Genomic DNA, 13,579 nt, shown 5'->3' on the forward strand with positions numbered 1-13,579 from the left:
TTGTCCCGCTGCCCTTTCTCGGAACTCCTCCGGCGTCTTCGGTTTAGTCACCGCGATTGTCTTCCGGAACTTACCGGGTCAGAGGCCGGCCTTAAGGGCATGCAGGTGGACTGCTGGGTCTAGCTCTGGTATCTCCATAGTTGCTTCGGCAAACCAAGTCATATATTCCTTTAAACTTTTGTGTTGTCCTTGTCTGATGGTACCAAGGTAAACTGATCTGTGTACGTATATCCTCGAAGCTGCGAAATAGTCGATGAAGGATCTCGCCAACTCCTCAAATGAGGAGATCGAACCTGCAGACAATTTAGAGAACCAAAGTAATGCATCACCATCAAGATAAGTAAGAAAAGCTCGGTAAAGTACAGGTTCATTATTAGCGTCGTTAAAAAACATCATGGATTGGAACTTTTTAACATGAGCACGGGGGTCACCAATCCCCTTGTATGGCTCGAGCGTGGTAGGTAGCACGAAGTTTTTTGGCATCTGAAAGTTGGTGATCTCTTCAGAGAACGGGTTATCTAAGGTCAGCTACTCTTTTGGTGGATTGACGCTCAATGGATCTGTATTGCCTTGAGCTGATCCTTTAGAATTTCCTTCCTGATGCTTTTCGGCATTGTTGTGGACGGATAGCTCGGCTATCCTTCGGACTTCTACCTGAAGTTCAGTGATCTGAGCTAGGAGCTCTGCTTGCGTGAGTTGATGGACCCCATTATCAACCATTCCTGGAGATCGGAGATCCTGCAAAAGAAAAGAATAAAGAGCTGGGTAAAGGAAATAGTGGGGTTAGATGAATTTCAGGCCCCACAATGGGCGCCAAATGTTCTGTTCTAATTCAACCGAGGTATACGACTCCTTCCACGACTGCTCGGTCTTGGGGAGAGCTATACGCCGTCCTTGGGAGAGTGATGAAAAACCTCGGTAATGCGAAACACAGCGACGGGAGCACCTGCAAAAAGCACTTCGACGCTCAAGTCAAAATAAGATATTAAGAAAATAATATGAATGAGAGAATGAAAGTGTATTTGTGACCTATCTTCTTCTGAGCTTATTTGGTTTGTTTTTATAAACGAGTGGAGTGTTAGCTTCCCTTTGTTCTAATATTTTTGGTTGGATAGTGAGTGTCATTGTTGTTGATAACGGACTAGAGATGATGTTTGACTTGTGCGAAACCGTGATCAAGTTGTGGTTGAAATTTGCGATATTGTTTCCGGATTATTTAGTCGGTCATGGTGGTGATATTGTTACCGAGTTTACGGGGTACACGTCAGAAGGCATGTAAAACTCTTCCCCATTGTAAACTCACTCCCCAGAAACACTCAACTCAAACCTTGGCAATGGTGAATTGAGCTTGTGGAGACATTGATGAAGAAATCTGAGTTTAAAGATAACCTTGCTCGAGTAACCTCTACATTGGGGACTGTGGTTGGACAGAAACGCTATTGTGTTTGAAGGAAGAAAGAAAATTCTTGGAAAAATTTTGGCGAACGTTTTACAATTTGCAGTTGAATTTACAAGGCACCACTGTCGATAATGAAGAGGATGACACATCCCTCTTTTAATTTCTCGAAGATCTACTTTATTCTTTCTTTCTCTTTTCCTTTTGATTTTTTATTTTATAAACTAAATAAATGTAATAATTACCAAAATAAATAATTTTAAAAATATTTACTGAAATAAATACCTCTTTCTTATCTTGTTTACAGTGTAAAGTGTAAACGAGATAAGACAGATGTATGCAACACGTATTTATCTCATTTATAGTGTAAACGAGATAAGAGAGAGGTATTTATTTCGTTAAATATTTTTAAAATTATTTATTTTGGTAATTATTATATTTATTTAATTTATAAAAATTAAAAATCCCTTTTCCTTTAGCATGTAATTCTTTTTCAATTAAGAAATTCCCATATTATCCTTATGCGTTTGTTCTGGTCTTCTGGACAAAATATGGACAGATAGGTAGCGTTTAGAAGACATGGATATTGAGATTGAGAGACATAGACTGAAAGATAGAGATTGAAATAAATTTTAGTATTGTATTTGGTGTAAAGTGGGAGACAGAGATTGAAATAAGAATGAAATTCTAATTTAATTTACACAAATAGTAAAATTAGAATTAATTAATTAAAATGAATATATTTTAGGTATAAAATATTATTAAAGTTTCAGTCTTCTCTCTTAAAAATTTCAGCCCTCTTTTTGAAAGTATTGAAATACTGAAATTTTAGAGATAGAGACTGAAATTTTAGTACCAATCTCTAAACCAACAAATATAATACTAAATCTTAGTGTCTATCTTAGTACCTCAAAACAAACGCCACCATATAGTTATTTTCTTATCAATACAATAACTAATATCTTTGCCAAAAAAATGTAGGATGCTTAACGTGTATTTTTTATTTAATTAATTTTTCTTAAAACAAAATCATTACACTTTAATTATTCATCACCTTTTGCTTTTTTCAATTTGTCTTTTGTCTAATTATCTCTATCTAATGTTGGAAATTTCTACCTTTTTTTTTTTGTCAAATAACACATATATTTATTTTTTAATAAAAAAAATATGAAATAGGACTGGATTCTATCTCATGATGCTGCTGCTACATTCATTTGGTCGAGGAAGGTCTTCCCTTGTCTTCTATGTATGGCTGGCTCTTCTTGATCTTGAGGTTATGGGCTAACTCGACCGTAGAGAGAGGGGTTTAAGATGCCCTCGTCTAAGTCTGTCTATTTCTTTGTTTTAGCTGCTTTCCTGAAGCAAGGAATTAGCTTCCTTCCTTAGCCAGTGTTGTTGGAAGTCCTCGAAAGCGAGTGAATGTGGCATTCCCGTATGGTGAAGCTTTCGAAGTGGAAAAAGTTAAGGCACTACCTACTTGAACACCAAATCAAATTGATATCCAGAGTCGGTCCTATCAATTCAAACTCCCCACTTTCATATATTCAATGAGAAACTCAGCCACTCTGCTGCATCTCATTTTATTGGCATGTAAATTATTTCACTTTTTTCCTTTCTCTATTTATGTTTTTATATTACTTATTTAATATTTTTGTAAATAATATAATATGATAGTAATTATAAGCATATATTACTATAATTGGATATATTTTATAAATCTTTAAATCAACCAATAATAGAAATTAAAAGAAAATTAGAATATTAATTAAATTATTTCTTTCTAATATTTTTAAAGTTTTAATTTAAGTTTAATCATGAGCTATGATTACTGGTTTCATAAAAGAAAATTAAAATAAATACTCTTTTCATCAAAATTGTTAAAAATTAATATCTTAAGTGCTCGTTAATTATGTTGACGAGAACTAGTTAATCAAAAAATAATAAAGATAAATAAGGGATATATATTTTAAAGAAGACCAATAAAATTAAATTCACAAATAATAATAAAATAAAAAATAATCGTTGAAAGTGAAACATCATCACATTGTTGAAATGAGACTTTTTATGCTTTCTAAAACTAACATTTCAATTAAAGATTGAGATGGATTTAAATTTTATTTAAGGATTTATTGTTGGCCAATGAATTACTACATGCATAAAGCAACATTTTAATCCGTAACACTTACTTAAGCGAATGAATGAGTAAAAACACTTGTCCAAGTCAAGTTAGTTTATTACGTAAATATATTGCACCTTCTACTAACAATATTTCTGATTCTATCTCATATATACTTGTTCCTTTAAACATTCAATCTCTTAAACAGACAATAAATATCTCTTCAGAAACACCCTCTTCTTCTTTCTCTCCTCAGCCTTCATATTTCACACCAATTTTTCAACCAATGATCCTTCACCTATTCCATTCCGATTTCTAGAATAGAAATCCAATTGCCCCTACAACAAGGAACATCTAACCAACTCTCTATGATCACAAGATCCAAGTCTGGGATTGCTAAACCTTGAATTATGTATACCTGACCACACCTAATCTTGATCCTTAGTTTCTTCAAACCATTACTATTTCTATCAAACAGAAAATTGAATTACCTCATTGGAAGTCTGCGCTGCAATCTGAATTACAAGCTTTGCATCGAAACAAAACCTAGAGCATTGTCCATGTTCCCTCAACCTATCATTGGATTCAAATGGGTCTTTTCCATCAAGAGAAGTCCAACCGGTTTTGTTAAGATATAAAGCACGACTGGTTTGCCTTAGGAAATTATCAAATAGAAATAGTTGATTTTACAGAGGTGTTCGGCCCTGTAATCCAAACTCCAACTGTTTGTGTCATACTCAGTCTTATTCTCTCATCTAAATGACCAATTTTACACTATGATTTTAACAATGCATTCCTAAGTGGAAAGCTCCTAAATGAAAAGCTTAATGAAACTGTTTATATGAAATAGCCTCCAGGTTTATAAATGGAGATGCTAATTAAGTTTGTCACTTGCATAAATCTATTTATGGCCTTAAACACGCTTCTAGAGTTTGGTATGTGACTCTTTCAGCAACCTTAGCACCTTTGGCTTCAAAAGAACAAAGTCTTATCCATTTTCGTTTCTCAAACACTCATCTAATTCTACAATCTATGTTTTAGTTTCTATCGATGAGATCTTGGACTCTTGGTCACTAGAAATGATCCTTTAATTTGGTTATCTCTTCCTATGTCACTCAATTACATAACATTGTTCCTCTCAAAAGCCTTGACAATTTTAACTATTTTTTGGGTGTTGAGGCCAGACAGCTTCCTTAAAGGCATATCATTTATCTCAAAGCAAATATGTTGTTGATCTCTTGCAAAAGACAGGAATGTTTCATGCCAAATATGTCCCTACCCCTATGATTATATCTCAGAAATTGAGTTAAAATGGTGTAGCATCCTTCTCTGACCCTACTCATTATAGGGCTATGATTGGTGCTTTACATTATTGCACTCTAACCACACCAGAAATATGCTTTTCTATGAATAAAGTAGCACAATATATGCATAATCCCTTAGATACTCATTGGAAGGCAATTAAACACATTCTAAGATATCTTGCTGGTATTATTGACCATGGTCTCTTATTTCATCCATCTAATGAACTTCGATTTTTTTTTTTTTTTCTGTTTCAAATGCTGCTAGGCATTCGATCTTGATGATAGTTGCTCAACCTTGGGCTATTGTGTATACCTTGGATGAAATTTAGTTGTTGGTCCAGTAAGAAGCAACACTGTGTGAGCAAGTCAAATGCCTAAGTTGAATTTCGAGCTCTTTTCGAAGCAACATCTGAGATTGTTTGACTTAATTAAAAATCTCTTGTCTGAACTGCACCAAATTTCAAGAACTCCAGTCATATATTGTGATAATCCTAGTGTTGAGCAACTCTTATCTAATCAAGTTCTTCATTATCGAAGCAAGCATTTTGAGTTTGGTCTTCACTTTATTCATGAGAGGGTGAATCAACAACTCCATACCGTGCACATCTCTGGAGTTAATCAAGTGGCTAATCTCTACGCTAAACCACTGTCATTACCAATTTTTACTAGATTTAAGGACAAACTTAAGGTCACATCTAAAGTGTCTTTAAATTTGAAGAAGAATGATAGAAGTGAACCCTCAAACTAATAACAAAAACAGTTAAAAGTTGTTATTAATAAAAGTTCAGTTCTCTATACCTATATAAAATCAGAGCCATGCTATTGTAATATACAATGTGACACTATTTTTTGCAATATAAGTTAATATTCGGTTTCTGATTTCTTTCATAATCACTCCAAGATTTTGTTCATCTCTTTCACCTTCGTTAGCCACATTTCAATATCCCTTTCACAAAGTTATGTTGGTCCACTATATGCGAAGAGTGAAGGCATATATTTTTTTCCTTTCCCTATTCATATATTATGATCCTTATTACATCAATTGATTCATTTTTCTTTTTTTGGCTGTGAATATATATATATATATATATATATATATATATATATATATATATATATTGTATGCGTGCATGCGTGCGTGTTAATGGACGGATACAATATATATATATATATATATATATATATATATATATATATATATATATATATCAAAAATGTTATTCACTTATTTATATACCAAAATCAGCTACTAACCAATACATTTTTGTAGAAATACATATATAGTTTAATTTATTTTCAATGTGTATTTATATTCTAATATATATTTTATACTAATTGCTGACTTTAATCGCTAATTTTAATGTACACGTAACATAACTCTATATATATTACTAATTTGATAATTAAAATATATCATATAATATTTTCTGTTACAAATAAAACAATTTTTTTTAAATTGATGAACTCCCTCCCTTTCTCCTTTCACTTTTCTAAGTCTCTCATTTTTTTTCTCCTACTTCTTTTATCTCTCTCACTATTCTTCTCACTCTTCTATTATTATTATTATTATTATTATTATTATTATTATTATTATTATTATTATTATTATTATTTGTAATAACTTCCTTAAGATTCGATTTTAGTATGATATGATATAATATATTATTTTTTATAAATGTAATTGGTTAAACAAAATCAATTTTAGGGTAGTTAGAATTGTCGAAATAACCTACAAAACTGTTGTAAATACCAATTGTTTTAATTAGTACGTCATCTCCAATAATTCCCTTTATATATATATATATATATATATATATATATATATATATATATAGTGGTTATATTATTTTAATAATATTTAAAAATATTATTAAAATTAAAATAATATTTTAAATATTTTAATTTAGAAAATAAGCGCAAAAATTGTTGGAAAAAAAATAATTTTAATTTTGATAATACCTAAAAAAGTGTTGCCATACTATATCGTACCTATTACCACAATGATAACCATCGTATACTGCATATATATATGCGATTTTTTAACTCATCATTATATTCATTTCACACAACACCATTGCATGAACTCTCTCCAAATACTACAAGACAAACAAGTAGGCAACAAAATCCAATCGGCAACTCCATATGCTTTACAATCATTAAGTTCAAATTTTGGAACTTCATTTCCGTTGAAGGAGTCATATTCATATGGTCATTCCATTTCATTGCTCAATTTCGTTTACCGTATGTATATATAATAATAATATTTTCCTGTCAAAGAACAAAACATATATGCACTTCCAAATTGTTTCTCTATCTGTCGGCGTTGTTTCCAATGTAAAACCCTTGACATTACGTAAAAACAAATAGAGCTTATGCTACTTATAAATAGCGAAAATCAATTAGGATGATCGATGATCAAATCAACTAACTACATACTCTTGAAATACGTATATCTCCGCACTTCCAAACATTTTTATTATTATTTTGAATCTAATTAGATAACTATGAATATTGGTGGTTATCCATCCTCATCACCCGTGTGGTCTGCTAAACTTTGTGGCTGTGGAGGTGACGCTAAAACATGTAATAATCATTATAAGCTTTATATATACCTTTGCATGATTAAATGTCAGCTTGAATTGTATATATTTTGCTTCTTGCGATATGAATATGCTTAATTTAATTTGTTACATACATATTTATTTGTTAGTATTTTACAGAAAAATAAGGTGACAGTTAAATTTTTAAAAATTTTGATTTTGTATGAATTAGTTTATTAAAAAAAATAGTAATTTAATTTTTCAAAATAACAAATGATGAACACCTTATCTCTTTCTATCTATTCATTTTGAAAAATTTAAAGATAGTAGTCTATTTATAAAAGATCATCACATAGATAATAATTTTTGGAATGAAACTTCACCTGTTTTAGTAGGATTCATAGTAAATAAAAAACAGTTGATAAATATTATAAGAAAACTCAGAAGATAATGAATATTTTATTGTCGGAAACCTACATCGTTTTCATGCTCATGTGACAGCAATGGAACACACACTACTATATATAACGAAATATATGAACAATTTCATTTTGTTTCGTAATATTTTGAGAAAGATATATATGTGTCCACCTCTATTTGCTATTATTGAAGACCTAATTGATATTTTTCTTTTTTTTTTTCAAAGACTAATTAATCTGAGTTCTGAAATTAAAATTTTTGAGGATGTAATTATCACTTTATTCTTGATTGAATTATATGTCTCCAATTTTTTAAAATAATTATTAGAATAAATAATTTATTTGAAATTAATAATAATAAATTCAATGCAGGTTTGATAACTTGCTGTCTACCCTGTGTCACCTTTGGGCAAATTGCAGAAATTGTGGATGAAGGGAAGAGTTGTAAGTATAATAATTAGATAAATCCACTATGAGTAATTTATTTATATACACAAAATATCTCTAGCTAATTACATTGTTTTTTCTTTTCTTTTGTTGAATTTCTGTATGTAGCATGCGCTTCACAAGGGTGTGTATATGGGTTACTGATGATTGTTTCATGCCACTGGATCTATTCATGTGTTTATAGAGAGAAACTGAGAAAAAAGTATGGGTTAGAATCTGAACCTTGCTGTGATTGCTGCGTTCATTTTTGCTGTGATCCATGCGCCTTATGCCAAGAACATCAAGAGCTCAAATTAAGAGGCCATGACCCTTCCAAAGGTACCTCTCTATCTATATGTATAACAATCGTCATCGTCCTCGTCATCGTCATCATCTCTTACATTGCAACTCTACTAGTTAGTTGAACAAAAAATACCGTAATACTATATATAGAGACAATAAATTAAAATTATTTTATTTAATTTATTATTTATAATTTTACGTATATGCAACTGAGTTTTATCTTTCTATTTTCGTGGAAATTAACTATGTTGTTGTAAACAAAAAATATTATATATGCAGGTTGGATTGGACCACCAACTACTAATCAACCACCTATGCCTCCTACCATGTATAAATGATCCACCAGCATATATCAAGATCCACTGGATATATATTACTTTTCAGAATATCTTTAAATAATATTTTGAAATGTCTATTAAATCATTGGTTAAGCAAAGAAAAGAAAAAGAAACAAAATTTGAGACTTATTTTAACCAACGTTTAAGAGATATTTCAAGATATCATTTTAAAGGAGTGTTAATAAAATAAAATAAAATAACGCAATTTTTTCTTATTGTATATCATCTTCTTGTAATGGATCGTAAGAAGACGTCTTCTTGAGGACGGAAAATTTCACTAGTATTTCTTTCTTTATAAAATCTTTATGCGCATTCATACACGTATACCATAAAGTCATAAACTATGCATTTAGTTTTTGTGTCAGTGTCACGAAATATATGTAAAATAACATACATTGCTAGCTAGCTAGCTAGCTCAAATATATATAGTGGATTATTTTATCCTTTGTTTCTGATTGACTATCACGGTATAAGTAATTTTTTTTTTTTAATGATGTTAAAAGAACATTTGCAACTCTATCTATATGTGTCAATTCTTGTGACCTCCACTCACTACAAAAAAAATAAATAAATAAATAAAAAATATGCTGAATATCATCAGATTTAACGACGAATATTATCGATAAATTTAGCAGTAAATTTTTCGATAGTTACAAATAAAAATTTGTCTTTTAAATAAATTACCGTCAGATTTAAAATTCTAACGACAAATAAAAGCGCAAAAATGAATTTTATTAGCATCGAATTTATTATCATATTTTTTTCAGACGGTAACAGGATTTAGTGAAACGTATCATTTAGCTAGGCAATGACGAACACCTTACCGTCGAATTTTTTCGCCAGTAAATTCGACGGTAAATGTGAGATAAATCTCAAACGTAAAACATTTTTCTGTTACGTCTGCAAACTCTCTCTCTCTCTCTCTCTCTCTCTCTCTCTCTCTCTCTCTCTCTCTCTCTCTCTCTCTCTCTCTCTTCCATTGAAAAAGGGTGCGCCGCCACCACCTGAAGTTGCCGTCGCTACTGGTAAGTTACATTGTCATCACAGATCAGCACGATGTCGTCACTACTGCTAAAGTCTTCGTGAAAAGCCTCTGCTGTGCCACCGTTGTTGGTGTCTCTTGCCATCGATCGGAAGTCGTCGCCTTGTTGCTATCACCGCGGTTGAGGCCTATCGCGCCAAGGTGAGGTTGTTGTCCATTTTTTCTTTTGGTTGCTTGTTATGTTATTAAACCCTAACTCTATCACTGTAGGTTTCACTACTGCCTCCTGTCATCACCACCACGCTTCTACCATTCTACAGCCACCATCAAAGGTAAATTTCTTAGTTTTGTATTTTTCATATTTTTTTATTTGTTTAGAATTTTTGTTAGGTATTTTATTAAATTATTGATTAAATTTTTTAAAGAAGTGTGCGATTAGGGTTTGTTATATTAATTTAGTGTAATTAGAAATTAAATAATGTTAGCTTAGGTAGGGTGTAATTTAAGATTTTGAGTTAATGGTATTTTGGATGATTGTCAATTTTTTGAGTTTATTGTTGTCTAAGTTAATTATTTTTGAGTTAATTAATGTTGATTATTGTTAATTCTCTGAGTTAATTTTAACTTGTTAATTTTCTAAGTTAATTATTGGCTTATTGTTGATTGTTGTTAATTTTTTGAGTTTATTGTTGTCTAAGTTAATTATTTTCTAAATTAATTTTGCTGAGTTGATTGTTATTAATTTTTCTAAGTTTGTTATTGACGGGCAGAAAATTGCCAATTAAGAATTTATAATAAGAACAACGTTGCAAATACAGTTCTTAACCGACGAAAATTCCGCTTATCAATTTAGAAAGAGTTGTCACAATTTAAGAATAAAATACTGGGAGTAAAATTCCCAAGTCGTCTCCCAACGAGTTGACAAAAGAGTGCTATTTTATTGGTCAGAAATTTTTCCGAGAAATTTTAGAGTTGGAGAACAGAAAAATAAATGATTATAAATTAAAGCAATGAAAATTAACAAGAGGTTTGTGTAATTGAAATAAAGAAGCCTTGACCAGGAGAAGATTAATCGGAAGTTCTATCCTTGTTGAATTTTCCAAAGTGTAATAGTAAGAGGTTGTTGTTTTTACTTAGTTAACCTTTACCGAATAAAGGAAAGTCAAGTAATTGAGCCAACTCTAATTCACAAGTCCTAATCCTCTCCTATGGAAGGATTAGCGTTAGTGACTAGAGAGTTAGCCAACAACTTCCAATTGCAAATTAACACTTGAGTATTCCAACTCAAGGGTCTCCTATTAATCAACTCCAAGGTCAAGTTAAGAGCCTACTCCATTGACATGGATGCCAATGTCGCAGACATGTAAAGGGAAAAGAGAAGAGACATGGTAACTAAAATTAAATTAATAAAAGCTAATTTTGGAGTAATAAATTAAGGAAAGATGATACTCAAACCAATAATAAAATTAAATGTAAAAATAATTCTTGCATTAATAAATTTAAAAATCAAAGATATCCATATGTAAATCTGAACGGGGTAAATGGGTGATAAAAGAGTAAGGAAATAAGGAAACAAACTAGAATGATAGAAACTTCAACGAAGGTGGTAACTCTTCTCAATATCCAATTCAAAAGCATAAAACTCTAAAACTATGAATGTGAAGAACTCTAGAGAAAGTAGTATTTTCTCTCTCTAAGATCCAAAACTAAAAACTAAAAACTGTGTAAATGTGAATGTGTCTTGAGTCTCTGCTTGCCCCCTGGCTCTAGTCTGTGTTTCTGGGCCGAAAACTGAGTCCAAACTCAGCCCAAAATCGCCCCCAGCGTCTTCTGCGATTTCTGCACATGGCGCATGTCACGCGTACACGTCAGTCACGCGTACGCGTCGATGGTCTTCTTTGCGTGTCACGCGTATGCGTCAGGTACGTGCACGCGTCACTATGGAATGCGCCAAGTCACGCGCACGTGTCGTTCCTCGCTGGTCAGCTCCTTAGTTTCTTGTGTTCCTTCTATTTTTGCAAGCTTCCTTTCCATTCTCTAAGCCATTCCTGCCCTATAAAGCCTGAAAACACTTAACACACAGATCACGGCATCGAATGATATAAAAAGACATTAAAAATACACAATTTAAGGGCGTAGGAAGCAAGTTTTCAATCATAGAACAGAATTAGGAAGGAATTGTAAAATCATGCAAATTGTATGAATAAGTATGCAAAGACTTGATAAAAACCACTCAATTTAGCACAAGATAAACCATAAAATAGTGATTTATCAATCTCCCCACACTTAAACACTAGCATGTCCTCATGCTAAGTTCAAGGAGATCAAAAGAATAAATGGGGAAAAGTAAGACTCATGCAATGCAAGCTATGCATGTGAATGCAACTATATGTTAAGATGTTTCTATCTACTTGGTTAAAAGTAAACAAGTTCTCCAAGACAAACATAAATCAGATTCCACTAATTCAAATCACACAATAAAAGACAAGTAAACTTGTAAGAAGATAGCTCATGAAAGCAGGGAACATAGAATCAAGCATTGAACCCTCACTGGTAGTGTATATGCACTTTAATTGCTCAAGTGTCTAGGGTTACTCCACTCTACTCTTCTCTAGTCATGCTTTCTAAAACTTTGTTTTTCATCTAACCAATCAACAATTATTTATAGTGTACAAATGCAAACATCATGAGGTCTTTTCAAGGTTGTAATGGGACTAAGGTAAGGGTGAGGATATATGTATGGCCAAGTGAGCTATAATATAAATCTTTGACTAACCTAAGTTCTCACCTAACATACACACACTCTATATAATTCTAAAATCATGCCTAGCTACCCAAAATCCCACTTTTTCATCACATACTCATGTATCAATTTATAATTCTGTTACATATGCATTGATCTTTTATTGAACATAGCATTAGGATGGTTTTATCCCCTATTCATTTATTTCTTTTTTTGTACTTTTATTTTCTTATTATTTATTTATTTATTTATTTATTTATTTATTTATTTATTTATTTATTTATGAACATGAAAGCAAACATAACATATCAATGCACATGATTTTTCTGGTCTCACATGAGTATGCACCCAAGTTCCCAATATTCAAATAAAGTAGAAACATAACACATTCCCATTAACCCAGGTTCCCACAATTCCCACACTTAGTTAACACACTATCTTAAGCTAATCAAAGATTTAAATCAGGTAATTAATTGTTTTTCTGCTTAAGGCTAGTGATGTGGTAATATAAAGAACAAATGGAGATTAAAAGGCTCAAGGTGGCAAACAAAGGTAATTGAAATGGTAGGCTATTTGGGATAAGTGAGCTAATAACAAATGATGGCCTCAATCATATGTATGCATGCAAATATACTAAATAATGGACATATAGAATGGAACAAACTATAGATTGCAATCATAGAGAAGAAAACACACAAGAATAAAAATCATGGTTAAATAATGTAACCATATAATTAAGCTCAAAATTTCACAGGTTGTGTGTTCTTAGCTCAAAAACCATGTTCCAAATTAAAATCTTCAAACAAGTTTAACACAAAAAAATAAAAAAAATTAATTTGAATTAGTGAAATATTATAAAATAGGATCTTGAAAAGAACTCATTACTTCAACCAAGCAGAACATATATGCAAGAAATTATTATCATGCAATCTATACTATCTAACAAAAGAAAAAGTCAAATGTTGGTGTTAAGAGAGAGATTATCTCCGGAAGTCAGGGACTGACCTTCGAA

The 13,579-nt window shown here is 31.6% G+C and overlaps 1 protein-coding gene across 1 annotated transcript; it reads left to right on the forward strand.

Annotated features, from left to right (window-relative positions):
* Positions 1-7,320: 7,320 nt before the first annotated feature.
* Positions 7,321-8,842, forward strand: LOC107615864 (cell number regulator 7-like). Its single transcript, XM_088500631.1, has 4 exons — positions 7,321-7,399; positions 8,148-8,219; positions 8,331-8,540; positions 8,784-8,842. Exons 1-4 carry the CDS (start codon positions 7,321-7,323, stop codon positions 8,840-8,842), a joined length of 420 nt encoding a protein of 139 aa, XP_088356757.1.
* The last annotated feature ends 4,737 nt before the right edge of the window (positions 8,843-13,579 follow it).

This window comes from Arachis ipaensis, chromosome B9 (genome assembly GCF_059453495.1).
Source record: "Arachis ipaensis isolate K30076 ecotype BB chromosome B9, ASM5945349v1, whole genome shotgun sequence".
In the NCBI taxonomy this organism is placed as follows: Eukaryota; Viridiplantae; Streptophyta; class Magnoliopsida; order Fabales; family Fabaceae; genus Arachis; species Arachis ipaensis.

Excerpts from the sequence above, each read along its gene's own strand:
- LOC107615864 (XM_088500631.1), top strand. The coding sequence starts at position 7,321 with ATGAATATTGGTGGTTATCCATCCTCATCACCCGTGTGGTCTGCTAAA. Across the intron at positions 8,220-8,330 it reads TGTGGATGAAGGGAAGAGTT|CATGCGCTTCACAAGGGTGT; the intron begins GTAAGTATAATA and ends TTCTGTATGTAG. Across the intron at positions 8,541-8,783 it reads AGGCCATGACCCTTCCAAAG|GTTGGATTGGACCACCAACT; the intron begins GTACCTCTCTAT and ends TTATATATGCAG.